The following is a 13,794-nucleotide window of genomic DNA, read 5'->3' as shown; positions in this document are numbered from 1 at the left end:
AAATAATTGCACACCATTCGTCTGTTTAAGGCGCACATCAAATAATCTGTGCAAATAATCTGTCCCGTTGGCGTCAAGGATCAAATTTAATGGATTCTTGTTACCTTGGCCGGGTACATTTTATGGTTCTTGATGCTGCTCGATGGGCAGTAATGGCGCCGGTGTCGCGGGTGCTGTGTGTGTGCGACGCTCGGGAGCTCGCGATCGTAATTATAAAAAAATGAAGGCAAGATCATGAATCTACCTGTTTTGTGATTATTTACGATATGTCCTGCCTTAAACACGACGAATGGTTTAATTTGGTTCCGTACATTTTGTAGAGTTCTTGGTAAGCAGAAATATTGTATTTACACAACAGCAACGCAGAAACGGCGCTAGGGAGTCCAGGCGGTGCGGTGCGTGCGGCGCTCAGGGGCCCACCATCGAAGTTATTCAAATTCGAAGGAAGAAGCATGATTCTACCTGTTTTGAGATTATTTACAATATGTCCTGCCTTAAACACGACGAATGGTGTACAATGATTTTTTCTAACGTTAGGTAGGAAAGTACACCCTGACCTTCTACACTCCTCTCATAACCTGGTACAAAATAGGAAGCTGCCACAAGGACTCCTCACTTATTTCATCCATGCTACCCATTTCACGATGGAAAAATAAAAACGGTATCTCTCCAAGGTACAATAATTACCTTCTTGACCCCACGAAGTAAGGTCACTGGTTTACTACGCCAGCCACGCAAATATCAAGCCGTCATGCTGATCTTTGTTTCAAGTTGAAAACCTAATGTGACTCAAACGATGGCAGGAAGAGTTCCTGAAATGTGCGTACTGTCCTTTGAGTTAGTTGAGTGCAATGTCTGCGTTGAGTACATTAAGCTAGCTTAGTGTGGCGTACTCCAAACTCAGCACGACCCCCCACCCACCCGCACCACACCGGCCGAGAGCGCGTCCGCCAATCTAGTAGCACGCCAAAACCTCCAAATATGAATTGCCCGTCTCTTATGCGTCACATTCGGTGCCATGCAGAAGGTGTACAGCTCGAGAACATTTTTTAGTGGCTTCAACCTACGTTATTCGCCAAAAGAGGAACGCGGGGCTCCCTAACTAATTCCGCACAAAAACCGGCTCATCCTAAATGAGTCACACGTGCAATTTTGTTTTGATTGGCTAGGCAATACGGAAAATATGATCAACAAGGTCCGTCACTCAAGATCACAATTAATTGCATATGTGTGGGAAAAAACCGGTGAGTAAAAGCTTGGTTACGTTGGGTGCTGTCATCCTTTCCCGGCATTATTCGTACGTACCACGGAGCTGAATGGAGAATCAGATCCCGTGAGATCTTTGTACCCAATGGCGATTTAATCACGCAGTCCAGGGCAAGATCGCTTAAGGCAGGATCATCGTCGCTAGCAGCGTTTGGAGGGTGTGGGGAAGGCGGTGTGTTAACAAGTCGTGACATAGCGACGTTCCCGAGTGAGAGCAGCGCATCCAACCAATACGTGTTCAACCGTAAGCCGAACATTACAAGCCTCGCAGACCGGTGGTGCAAAACGACTGAAAAGATGACTGTGGGTGAGACGAGTGTGGCCACATCTCAAGCGCACCAACACTACTTCTCTCTGCCTGTTCTCCTGGTGACACGTGGCCCATGGTTGGAATGTGGGTTTGATTCGATGCATATGGTTAGCATGTGAGACATCCTACTGATTCTGAAAATACCAAGCGAAACAGATTTTAGTAAAATGAAGAACATCACTTAGTGTCAGACACACTTCCAGAGGCGTTGGAAGACGAACACTTTCGTTCGTAAGGGTGTCGGCGAGGACATTACCTACGATGCCACAATGTCCCGGTATCCGCAGAAAGGTCACGTGTTGGTCTGTTGGCAGCGAAAGCATTATATCATGGACATCATGCACTCCCGGGTGGTTGAAATCATCGAGTCGCTGAAGGGCCTGCAGCGATGCCTTGAAGTCTGTGCATATGGTAGCCTGAGGAATACATCTGACTCTGATATGCAACAGCACTCATTTTATAGCGTATACCTACGCAGAGAACACCGTACTGAAGTCTGGAAGACGTCCGGTGAATCGAAAGTCAGGACCGACGGCTGCTGCACCAACCCGGTCACCATGAGCAGATCCACCGGTGTAAAAGAAAATGGATTCGACGTGCATATTTCGGTACTCCAGGAATGCAGACCGTACCTCAGCAGCAGACAATTCCGATTTGGTGGATCTAAATAGATACTCTATTGAGAGAGCATTGTAAAGATAGAAAGGCGTCAATAGAGGGTTACGAGCAACACGAATGCATGGGATGTCAAGAGCTCGTCGCGCCTGTCTGACAGCGTCGGGCAGGACACACGACCTCTGCTCCTGTCTTTGTTGGTGCGGTCTATTGGTTTCAAGAGCAGCGCATAACTCGACGTTCATCCCACTTTGCGATTTGTGGAGCAGCAAGAAGCAACGCCACTCTGTTAGCGCTGGCAGGTTGGCGTCAGCACGGATGGCGAGGCCTGGGGTCGTGCGGAAGGCCCCGTGATCAGACGCAGGCAGGTTGATTGAATGGCTCCCAAGCGTTTGCAAAGGTTGGCGGAGATAGTACTGAATATGAAGCTGTTATATCCCAACGTTGATCGGACGAGACCGATATAAAGTGTGATGAGCGTCGCACGGTCTGCACGCCAGGCATGACCAGCAAGGCACCTGAGGACGTTAAGCCATTTTAAGCAACGATTTATGACACCTGTGTGAGCTTGGAAGGTTAGACGTGAGTCCAATGTAATTCCCAGAAATAGTATGGGAGTTGGGAGTAGAATGGTATGGGGCAGAATGGTATGGGGCAGAATGGTATGGGGCAGAATGGTATGGGAGTACCACAAATTTGTGGAGAGACGGCAAGTGACGGTAAGGGACCTCGCATGAAAACGAGCGTGGCGTGGAGAGTAGAGAGAAAGAAGCCCCATTCTGAGCACCAGTTCACACAATGATCGATTGCTATTTGCAAAGCTGAGAAAGACTCTTGACAGTCTCTGTGTGAGCTCCATATAGTAAGATCGCCAGCAAACATCGAATATCGGGCACATCCTAGGGTGTTCGGCTGTGTAAGAAAAACATCATTGATGGCGATAAAAGACAGCGTTGGAGACAGAACACCACCTTGTGGAACACCATGATCCATACGATGTAAGTCAGATGCCGTGGATTAGCAGCATACACTGAAGAAATGACTGCAAGAAATTGCAAAGAAAATACGCTAAGTGGCCCCTGAGGCCAAGAGCATACAACTTGCAGATCACGGTGTCGCGATGGACTTTGTTAAATGCTGACGTGAGGCCACGAAACACAGCGACGGTTAGATGTTGTCTATCCCAGTTGGCATGTATATCTGTAGTGAGACGTATAATGTTTTCTGCTGTACCATGCTTACCTCCGAATTAACTTTGGAAGGCGTCTAACAGCTGATTTGTTTCCAGGAACCATCGCAGGCGTGCACTGACCATTCGTTACACGACCTTGCAGGCACAGTTTGTGAGCGATATTGGACGATTTGAGTCCGAGGACAGCCTTTCTTTGCCGGGCTTCAGGATTGGGGTGACCATGCTTTGGAGCCATGCGTCTGGGGAAGTGTGATTGATCCAGAGATTGTTGATGGCGACTGGAAGTGTTGATAAGTCTAAAGTAGATAGCTTGGTGAAAAACGAGTAAGGTAGTTCATCTGGGCTAACCGAAACTTTCTCCGGGACAATTCGAGTTCACGCATGGTAAGAGGAGCATTATAGGCTTCATCGTGATCAGACGTAAACTCGGGGTTGGAAGTTCTTTTAGTTAAACATGGGTTAACGCTGGGTGAGTAGATATTTGGGGGGGGGGGCAGAGGCAAAGCGTTGCGCAAATGTGTTGGCGACCTCATGTGGATCGGTTACAATGTCGTTTCCTCTCGCAAGCTGTGGGAAGGCACATACGTGATTTCGGCGAGAGGCAAACGAGCGGACATGCTCCAAAAATTTACTTAACGGCGTAAAGCGCTTGCACGTCGAAGCAAAATCCCGCCACGCCGATTGATTTTCTCGACGCGAGGTGTCAGAACACGCTTTGCGCGCTTTTGTATAAAATTCCGCATGATGGGCGCCAATGCATTCTTGAAAATCTCTAGGTGCCCTGCGTCGAAGTGCATTTGCCCATTGACAACGCCAGTTCCACCATGAAGCGTTTCCAGTCCGATCAGGTCTGGAACCTCCTGAAATGTTTCGGCTGATAACATTTGGCGGCTGAGTGGACGGCATTGGAGAAATCTAGTACGGTTGTTTTGAAATCGTATGGAACATGCCGGGTGACAGCTATTAAAGGATTCCCAGTCAACACCATTTGTACACCATTTCTTTGTGGAAGGCGGAGGCAGGAGTGCAGTCGCACGCGTAAGAATAAGATGGAGAGGAAAGTGGTCAGAAAATAACAGGCCACTAGTTACAATCCACTGGAATAAGAGAGCGACACGGTGTGACACAATGGACAAGTCTATGGCTGAGGTGGTGTGGTAACTGAAACTCCTAAGCATGTGCGTGCCACCATTGGGGTATACCAGCGAATGTTTGTTGACCACGGTTTTCACCTGGGATCCCCGTGGAGACAAATGTTGGCTTCGGGCCCAGAGCGGATTGTGGGCGCTAAAATCACTAAGCATCAGGCAATTGGCAGGCATTTGTGAGAACAAATAATCAGGAGTGGATTGTGTAATGAGCCGAGAGTTGGGAGGTAAGAATGCAGACAATATCAACACATATTGGAAAAGTTTCACAGTAACCGCCACGAAGTTCAGCTGGGTTTGAAGAAAAGTGTGTCGCTGGAGAACCGAATTTCATGCATAAACCGCCACGCCACCCTGACGCGCTTCAGAATTTATGCTATTCTGCTAGAGAGTTTATCCGGGAACCTTAAAGTTGTACGAATCTGAGTCACGGAAAAGGCTTCTTGTAGTGCAGCGACCAGGGGAGAAAATTAATTCATATGTTGTTCAAATTCGGCACAATGCTACAAAAGATCTTCAACATTTCATTGAAGTAGGAACGCCATTTCTTTACGTGACATGACGCGGGTCTGGTTAGGCAGGAGAGGAGGACCCTGGAATAAACGCACGTCTTGTGTGTGTGGGCTGCGTACGATACCCCCGGTTCTTGCCCTCATAGGCTGATGCACTACGTAAGCGGAAGCTTCGTCGCTGTGTAGGAAGCGTGGTGGGGGGGGGGGGGGGGAAGTCAGGGTCCGTTTCCGGGGATGGCGCCCGTGGAGACCTGACGGCCCGGGCAAAAGGAGGGACTTCACTTTGTCGTGTGAGCACACTGGGATGGAGTCATCCGAGTCAACCTCAGACACCGCCTGGCTGCGGTGGTCTGCTGATACTGGTGACCCAGCCTCATCTCGGATCATGATATCAGTGTCAGTGGGCTCTTGGCACGCAGCCAGGGTAACCTCTGCCACCGCGGAGGTTGTCGGGAGTGGACTCCTTGTACCCTCCAGACCACTATTATCCCTGTAATCGCTGTTGCCTGAGATGAAGCCTGACTGACGGCGTTTGCGTCGTCTACGCTCGGTGAAGGCGTTTCGCTCGGGTCAGCTCGGGCGGCGGTTGACTTGTGGATGTAGGTGGTGACGGGGTTTTCAGCAGGTCACTTTTGGCGCTGGTGGTCTGTGACGCTCTGGGCAGCGGCTTACTGCCCGTCGTGCGTGGCGGCGGCGGCCCCCATGTACCGTTCCCAGCCACGGATAGCGTCCCTGGCGGGGGTGGCTGCTGACGGTTTGTACGAGGGGTGAGTGGGTTCCTGGTGGGTCACACGCAGCTCGCCGCGCTGGGAGTGCCGGCACTCCTCCAGCCCAAACCCAGGAGGGGTCACCCGGGCGCTGCGGCTCGCAGCGTCTCAAGTTTCTCCTTCCAGACCGGGCACGCAAGATCGGTCACCGGGTACGGGCCCTGACATGTCGCACAGCGTGGAGGGGGGGGGGAGGGGGCATCGCTCGGAAGGGTGCTCCCCGGCACAGCGTGCACATCTCTGCGAGCGAGCCCCGCGCATGCCCTTGACATGCCCACATCGTAGGCACTGACTACAGCGGCGGGGCAGCGGGGTGTACCGGCGGACCTCATGCCGCGTGTAGGCTGCGTGCAGATGCGCGGGGAGTTGCAGCCGTCCGAAACGGACCATTAGCGGGGGGTTGGGGCGCGCAGTTCTCGACGGGGAACGGGTCACTGCCGCTACTCCCTGCGGCGCACTCTCCTCCAGGATTTTCCTCGCAGAGTCCCCCGCCATGCCCGGTGCGTAGACTACCCCCTTCCACCTGGTTTAATTTGTCTGCTGGGGTGACTCACACCTCTCAGCCCCCGAAAGATGGTCGTGCCAAGAGGGATCGAGTTTGACCGACATCAATGGTTTTCAGGAGGGCGCCGCTCCTCACTGCCGCGGCCTGAGCTACACTCCCTTCCAGAAGATCGTGAATTCGTCTCGAATCTTGTAGGGGCTGACGTTCCTGAAGGACTCGGTGGTATAAGAAAATCTTACCAGGAGGAACGCCGTCCCCGTCGGGATCCAACTACATTCCGCTGTCGCAGAAGATGCGTTGTCCTTGGTCGACACCGTGAATCCGCCCACTCCGTCGTTGCCTTGGGCTACGGAGTAACACCCACGAAGGAACGCAACGGACGAAAGTGCCGGCATACGAAAAACAGTCACGTAGAATACGAAAAGCACATGAAACTTGCATCTAAGGAACTATCACGCGGCAGAAACAAAGGTGTCACAGCTCTGAAAGGCACTCCAACACCACATGTTCTAGAAGCGGAGATAACAGGATGAAAACGAAGCGGCGAGTAATGCACATTCTTACGCTACCAGATCGCAATGGAGAGACTTGAAAGCAATATTACTTCGCCGCCATCCATGCAGCGAAGTCCATGCTTCGAAACCTCCCTACTGATTTTCTCCAAATCCACCGATCGAAAACGAGTCTGCGCTTTTTGGTGGTCGCTCTGAAACTGACGATCTCAGGTCACCATCTTTCTATTTTTCCACCATTTCCACCATTTGCTTTCAAAAACCGCATAAATCACCCTGGCGCACTACAAACAAGTCCGAACTCTAAACCGCTCAACTGATCTGTCCCGAACCTTTACCAACAGACACCACATACGATTTCATCAGCTGCTCTGAAATCGGTGACCGCAGGTCATCATCATTACCTTCCATGACCGTATAAACCATTCTGGAGCATTGCGGTCAAGTCCAAACTCGAAAACCGCTCGAATAATCTTCCTAGGACCTTTGGCAACCGATGGAGCATATGCGATTTCATCTATAATTCGAAAACTGGTGACCCCAGGTCACAATCTTTACCTTCATCTACCGTACAAACCACTCCGCACGTCCCAGCCAAGTCCAAACTTGAAAACCGCTCACTGGATTTTTCCGGGACTTTCACCAGAAGATAGAACGCAAAGATCTTTATCAGTCGTTCTGAAACTGGTGTCTGGTGAAACTGGGCAGGTGGGTTGAGATGTTTCTAAGTTTGGGCTTCACCGCAATGTCTCCGTGGCCTTTACAGTTCTTAAAGGTGTGGATGGTGGCCTCAGGCATCCTGTTTCAGATCGGACACGAAACCACATGATGGCTTTCGATTGGGTTTGGTCTGGAGAAAATCCGTCCAGCGGTTTCGGAGTTTGAACATGGCTGCATGGAATACAGTGAAGAAGTGTTGTCCGCGGTTGAAAGATGCAACGTTAAGTATCACGTCCATGACGTCACGATAATAAATATTCAGCACCCGCAATCACGGACGGTGATTGATAGAGGTAGGGGGTTATATCCCCGCAAAATGAACTTGAATCATGGTTGTGCAATACAAATACTAGGCAAGCATCGCGTTCCTGCCACTCCCGTGTGGTCTTTCGGAGCAGCCCACTGTGCGGAGCATGGACAAGGCCTCATATACGGCATAGCACGTGCTTCAGAACCATTTCGCAGCTTGAACGGGGAACGAGGGATCATGTTCTGCACTTATCGTAAAACATTAACATCAAGAGTATCGTGTTGCATGAAAGTAATTGACCCCAACTCATCACATCTGCAACCTCGAGAACCCAATGAATCACACGCGTGGTCTTTCTCACGTCCGAAACCACACAACTCAGACGTGGTGACAGGGAGTTGAGGCGACCAACTACCGAGCCAACATAGGCTTGGAAGGGCTGACAAAAAGGTCTGGAAGTTCCTTAGCGCGGGGAAACAGCGTGAAGCCCAGCCACCTGCCGCTTGCGGACATTGCTGAGACCATGGTTGGCTGATCACGCGCTGCAAACGAATGGAGAATCGTGCGCGTAGAGCTTCACCACTAGGCATGTCCACTCACCTACCTCTGAGGGTTTCATCGCTGTCACACTACGAAGGCACTGTGCCTGAAACACCAAATGTCGGACAAATTTATTACAAGAACAGGAATCATCAGATACTAAGTTCACAGCGGTACCGACGACACACGCACACATCGATAGGATGCCCATACTGGCTGGTCACCCAGGACGCCTCCGTTACGAACGAGCACCTATACGCCAGGCCCAAAACTCGCTGCACATCGCTGGAAACGTAATACAGACGAGAAAAACGAGCCGCCGCTCATCACTCACACAGTCCGCCAAACACGATGAAATGGAAGGAGCGCACGTGTACCAAGGCGTGGTCACGAGAGGGGGGCGATACGGAGCCGGGCGTGCGCCGGCGCTAGCGTCGCTTCCTGGTGGGCGTGGGTCGCTCGTCGCCGGACCGCTTGCGCTTCAGGTCGTCGCGAGACGACTCGCGCGTCTCCCGTCGCTGGCTCGTCTGCTTGTCGGCCAGCAGCAGCATCTGGATCTTCTCCACGCACTCGGCCTGCATCTCGCGCGCGAACCGGTGCACCTCGTGGTCGCTGGAGTTGAACATCATGGCGTTGCAGAACATCAGCATCAGATCGCGCTGGAACTGCAGCGTCGTGTTCACCGTGCCGGCCTCCACGTTGCGCTTCATCTGCGCCAGGTCCATGGGGTGTTTCACGATCTCGCGGTAGTTGGTCGCCTGGTCGTTGGTGATGGGCCGCGCAAACATCGAGGCGTGCCGGTGGGCCGTGAACTCGCGCCACAGGATCAGGATCGACTTCTTCCAGATCCGATAGTCGCGTCGCTCTTCGGCGTCGTCGCCGCTGAGCACGGCCGACGCTGGGCTGTTGGGCACGGACTCGGCCTGCGCTGCAGCGGCACCAGCGCCAGCCGAGCCACTGCGCTGCCGCGACCCGCTCGACTCGGCCTCCCACTCGTCACGCTCCTCTTTGACGACCGGCAGCGGCGGCTCGGCTGACTTCTGCGGCGGCGCGACCTCCTGTGCGCCACCCTCAGTGCCCGGCTCCTGCTTGATGACGGGGGCCGGCTCGGACGGCACGGCCGGACCGTCTCCGCCGGCGCCGCTGGCTGCGGCCGGCTCCGGCTCCGGCTCCGGCTCGGCCGCCGGCGGCTCTGGCTCGTCGGCGGGCGGCGGTGGCGGAAGCAATGGCGGTGGTGGTGGTGGCGGCGGGGGTGGTGGAGGCGGTGGTGGCGGCGGCGGCGGGCAGGCGGCCGCCTCGACCTCTTCCGCCTGCGTGGCCTGCTCAGCCGGCGCCTCCGGAGCGGCAGCAGGCAACTCCTGCGCCGGCTCCGCGTGCACGTCGGCCACCGCGTCACCCTGCTCAGCCGACTCAGGCGGCGCCGGCTCGGACTCCACCTCCATCTCAGCGGCCACAGCTGGCTGCGAGGCCTCTGGCGGCGGCAGTGGTGGCGGCGGCGGTGGCGGCAGCCGCGGAGATGGCGGGTCGACCACCTTCTCTGCGGCCGGTTTCTCCGCCGCGGTCGCTTCGCCGTCGCGGGCCGCCTGGTCGGGGAACAGGTTGAGCCGTGGCAGCGGATAGCCCGGCGCGGCCGGCGGCAGCTCCAGCAGCCGTGAGAGCGTGGGCGAGCCGGCGGAGGACGCTGGCGGGCCCGGCTCGGCTGTCGCCGCTGCCGCCGCAGTCGCCGGTCGCGCGCCACCCGAGGGCGAGCGGAGCAGCGAGGTGAGCAGCGGGGAAGAGGGCGCCGGTCGTGAGTCGGCGCCCTCCCTGCTCGCCTCGTCGCCGCTGGCCTCGGCCGCCACCGCGTCCGAGGTGGCGCTGTCTTCTGCGAACTCGGGCTCGGACGCCGAGCCGGCCTCGGAGAGGCTGCTATCGCGCCGCTCTGGCGTCAGCTTGCGCCGCTTCGGCGGGGGCGCCTTGGTCACCTGCGCTCGCAGCGCTTGCTGCACGGCCACCTTCTGCGCCTCGCGCTCGGCCAACCGCTGGCGGCGGCGCTCCTCCTCCAGTGCAGCCGCCTCCTTCTCGGCCTGGATCTGGCGCTGGATGTCGTCCAGCTGTGAGTCCAGCTGGCCAGAGCGCAGCTGGCTGATCTGCTGCTTGAGCGCCAGGTAGGCGGCCCGTTTCTCGGCAACCAGGCGGCGCAGTTCTTCGGTCCGGTCCTGGCGCAGCCGCCGCACGATGTGCTCCCCCGGCGTCTCGTTCGGCTCGCCACGCTCGCGCTTCCGCTTGGGCGCGTCCACCAGCTCGAGGAGGCGCGCGTACTGCTGCGCGCAGTTCTTCTGCGAGAGCCAGTCGGATGGACGGCCGGCGTCGGCGAAGCCACGCATGGCGCGGCTCACCGACACCCAGTTCTGGTCGCCGCTGCGCAGCACAGCAGACGCCAGCGCCAGGTGCTCGCGCGTCGACCACGTGTCGAGCGGGGTCTGCTTCAGGGCCAGGCGGGACGGCGTGCCGGCAGCCATGGCGGTGCAGTGGTGATTGGCTGGAACAGAGACACATGCCACTCTCTGGTGTGGCCTACTGCCAGATAACTGACCAGTTGAAGGCAGGGTGCATGTGGAGATGTAGTCCAAATAGGACACTAGACTGTAATGCACTCTTGTCACTATTGATATTTATTTTTGTGCTGTTGTTGTTGATTGGAGTTTTGGGGTGTGCCGACTACTGTGATCATTTTGCACCCATTCATTTTTGTGTGTCACTGCTTGTACACTGTTTGGTAAGTGATCACCACAAAAACTAAGTGGATGAGGAGTTTTACACCAGTGCATGACTAGGCAAAACAAGCGTTTGCTGTAGTACATATTCCAAAGTTCCAAATTTCCTGGCTGTAGGGTATGAGGGCTTATGGAAACAGATAGAAGATTCACAAATCAAAGTTCTGAGCTTTATGAAAGTGTTAATATGGGTATACTAGCCAGCTTGGTAAAAACATCAGCAGAATTTTTAAATTTACTGATGCACTGATGATGACTTGCAATGACACCTTAATGATGCATAACTTCATAACAGGCCTGTCAATCCTGGCTTATTGCCATTTGTCCATTCTGTCAGACCAATGAGTACAGCTGAAGCTCCCTGTCATAATATTCACACTAACCAATACAAATGAATGTATTTCAATCAATGAGTCCATCAAGCTCTTGCCTTGTTGATTTATTAATAATGCTTTCATCCTAAATATGTAGATATTAAGTTGCATGATTTATCATACATAAATCATGTGATGCATATTAGTAAAAAAAGCATCAGCAAGACTTGTCATGTCCCTATTTGTTAAATTTTTGCCATCATAAAGAAATAAAAGGCTTTTACCCATGCCAAATTTATGATTGTAAATTTTCATCTGTTTCCATTAAGGCAATACTTTTCTGGAACAAAACTAGATATGTACCTTATGTTGGGTTTTGGATCTACAGGTTTCCACATCATTGTTTATCACTGACATCTTAACATGAGGTTGCAGATGGTGTGTGTGTGGCAATGTACAAGATGTGTATGCCAAGGGTCTCTACTTAATGTTTACCATTAATTCTTCAATGTGAGATTAATAATTTTAAGCTGCAAATACAAGAACCAAAACATAGCATTATCAACATAGCCAATACTGACATTCTGACATACCAACTTTGCCTTGTAACATCTATTTCTTGGAAAACTAATATTATGGTGATATAACACACAAATCTAACAGGCTGCTGGAAGAGCACACCAAAAATTTCAGTGACGTTGTACATGACTCCGAGACGGTGGGATTGGGGGGTTAGGGGGCACACCAAATCGCACAACCTCTCGAAATTCTTGCATCACACCCATAATGTTGCAACCTGCAAGGAAATAAGCGCCTTCCAAAGCAGCGGGCAAGTTGCGCTGCAATACTAAACAAGCTATTACAATGAGCAAAAGAGATAATGCAAATTACCTTCGACAGCTATCGAAGGTTGATTGGTCAACTCGATTTTTGTAACGAGTTATTGCCACGGCTTTCCAAGATACTTAACGACTGCACCACCAACACACGCGCATCCGCGCGTCTGCGCGCTATTCCAATATGAGACGATACTAGCGCAGATGGTGCGGCTGAAGACGAGCTACCAGAATTTGGACTCACGATTCAATCCGGACTGACTGAAGCGGGAATTTGATTTGGAGCTCTCGCGTTAGCGAGTACGTTAGGTGGGGTGGGGTTACTTGTCTCTAATTTTGGGGGAAATGCAATGTGGGATAGATAAGGAGGAAATTCAAATGCCAAGGGTAGCGTCAGTTGTTCAGTGCATTAGCGGGAACTACTTACCGCCACTACTTATAGGTAGATGTATACAGGCGAAAGCACATCCTCCAACGTCACATCAAAATAAAACGTAATGTTTTCTTTGCTTATTAGTATGGCTAATGCTGAAATGACTAAGCTTGTTTCCTTTGCATACCGCGCCTCGTTCTTGGCTTGCATTTGGAACAAATGGTTCTCTTATCCAAGCTCAGTCCTTCGGTAGCAGGCAAGCAGGCGAGAACACTCGTAACTCATTAACACAGGTATGCAAAGCATTGGACGCTTGAGCAACAACTTCTGATTCATCACGAGGACGCGTGGGACATCTCGTCTGATTCTGGTTGCGTTGCTCCTCACTACCAGTTGGCGTTCTTTTTTTATTACTTTTTTTCGCCAAGCCGCGGTCATAACATTGGGTACCTTGCGCCTGGTGCCGCTGCTCAGTGCGGTGTGTCAGCAACACCGACAGTCAGGCAGTCACGGTGTGGTGCCGTTGCCCAGTGCGGTGTGTCAGTGACACCGACAGTCAGACAGTCACGGTGTGGTGCCGCTGCCCAGTGCGGTGTGTCAGCGACACCGACAGTCAGACAGTCACGGTATGGTGCCGTTGCCCAGTGCGGTGTGTCAGCGACACCGACAGTCAGACAGTCACGGTATGGTGCCGCTGCCCAGTGCGGTGTGTCAGCGACACCGTCAGTCAGGCAGTCACGGTGTGGTGCTGCCGCCCAGTGCGGTCTGTCAGCGACACCGGCAATCGGACAGTCACGGTGTGGTGCCGCTGCCCCGTGCGGTGTGTCAGTGACACCGACAGTCAGACAGTCACGGTGTGGTGCCGCTGCCCCATGCGGTGTCAGCGACACCGACAGTCAGACAGTCACGGTGGCTCTCTGACCGACAGTCGGACAGCCACGGTGGCCCTCTGACCGACAGTCAGACAGTCACGGTGGCTCTCTGACTGGCAGTCAGACAGTCACGATGGCCCTCTGACCATGGCGTTGCGGCGCCACGAGCCGAGCAAAAATGGCAACATTTGAGCCAGAGTTCGGCCACTGGGGGCTTCCGCATATTGGGAATATTGGTGTGTCTACATAGAATGTGCAGTATTACTAGTTTGCACAAAGCTTTAAGCAGTTGTAAAATTGGTAATA

General features: G+C 53.2%; 1 protein-coding gene across 1 annotated transcript; it reads right to left on the bottom strand.

Annotated features, from left to right (window-relative positions):
- Window positions 1–8,463: 8,463 nt before the first annotated feature.
- Window positions 8,464–12,395, bottom strand: LOC119098896 (bromodomain-containing protein 8-like). The gene is made up of 4 exons (XM_037221941.1): window positions 12,299–12,395; window positions 10,076–10,858; window positions 9,603–10,018; window positions 8,464–9,479 (listed from the first exon to the last, which is right to left on the bottom strand). Exons 2-4 carry the CDS (start codon window positions 10,836–10,838, stop codon window positions 8,766–8,768), a joined length of 1,893 nt encoding a protein of 630 aa, XP_037077836.1. The 5' UTR covers window positions 10,839–10,858; window positions 12,299–12,395; the 3' UTR covers window positions 8,464–8,765.
- Window positions 12,396–13,794: the final 1,399 nt, after the last annotated feature.

Source organism: Pollicipes pollicipes, unplaced genomic scaffold, assembly GCF_011947565.3.
Source record: "Pollicipes pollicipes isolate AB1234 unplaced genomic scaffold, Ppol_2.1 Scaffold_4740;HRSCAF=5597_pilon_pilon_pilon, whole genome shotgun sequence".
Lineage (NCBI taxonomy): Eukaryota > Metazoa > Arthropoda > Thecostraca > Pollicipedomorpha > Pollicipedidae > Pollicipes > Pollicipes pollicipes.
Note: the sequence above shows the minus strand (reverse complement) of the source record. Positions and strands in the feature narration are given on the sequence as shown.

Coding starts and splice junctions, on each gene's coding strand:
- LOC119098896 (XM_037221941.1), bottom strand. CDS start 10,838: ATGGCTGCCGGCACGCCGTCCCGCCTGGCCCTGAAGCAGACCCCGCTC. Junction 10,019..10,075: donor GCTGCTCCGCTCGCCCTCGG/GTGGCGCGCGAC, acceptor CGGGCCCGCCAG/CGTCCTCCGCCGGCTCGCCC. Junction 9,480..9,602: donor GCCCGCCGCCGCCGCCACCA/CCGCCTCCACCA, acceptor GCCGCAGCCAGC/GGCGCCGGCGGAGACGGTCC.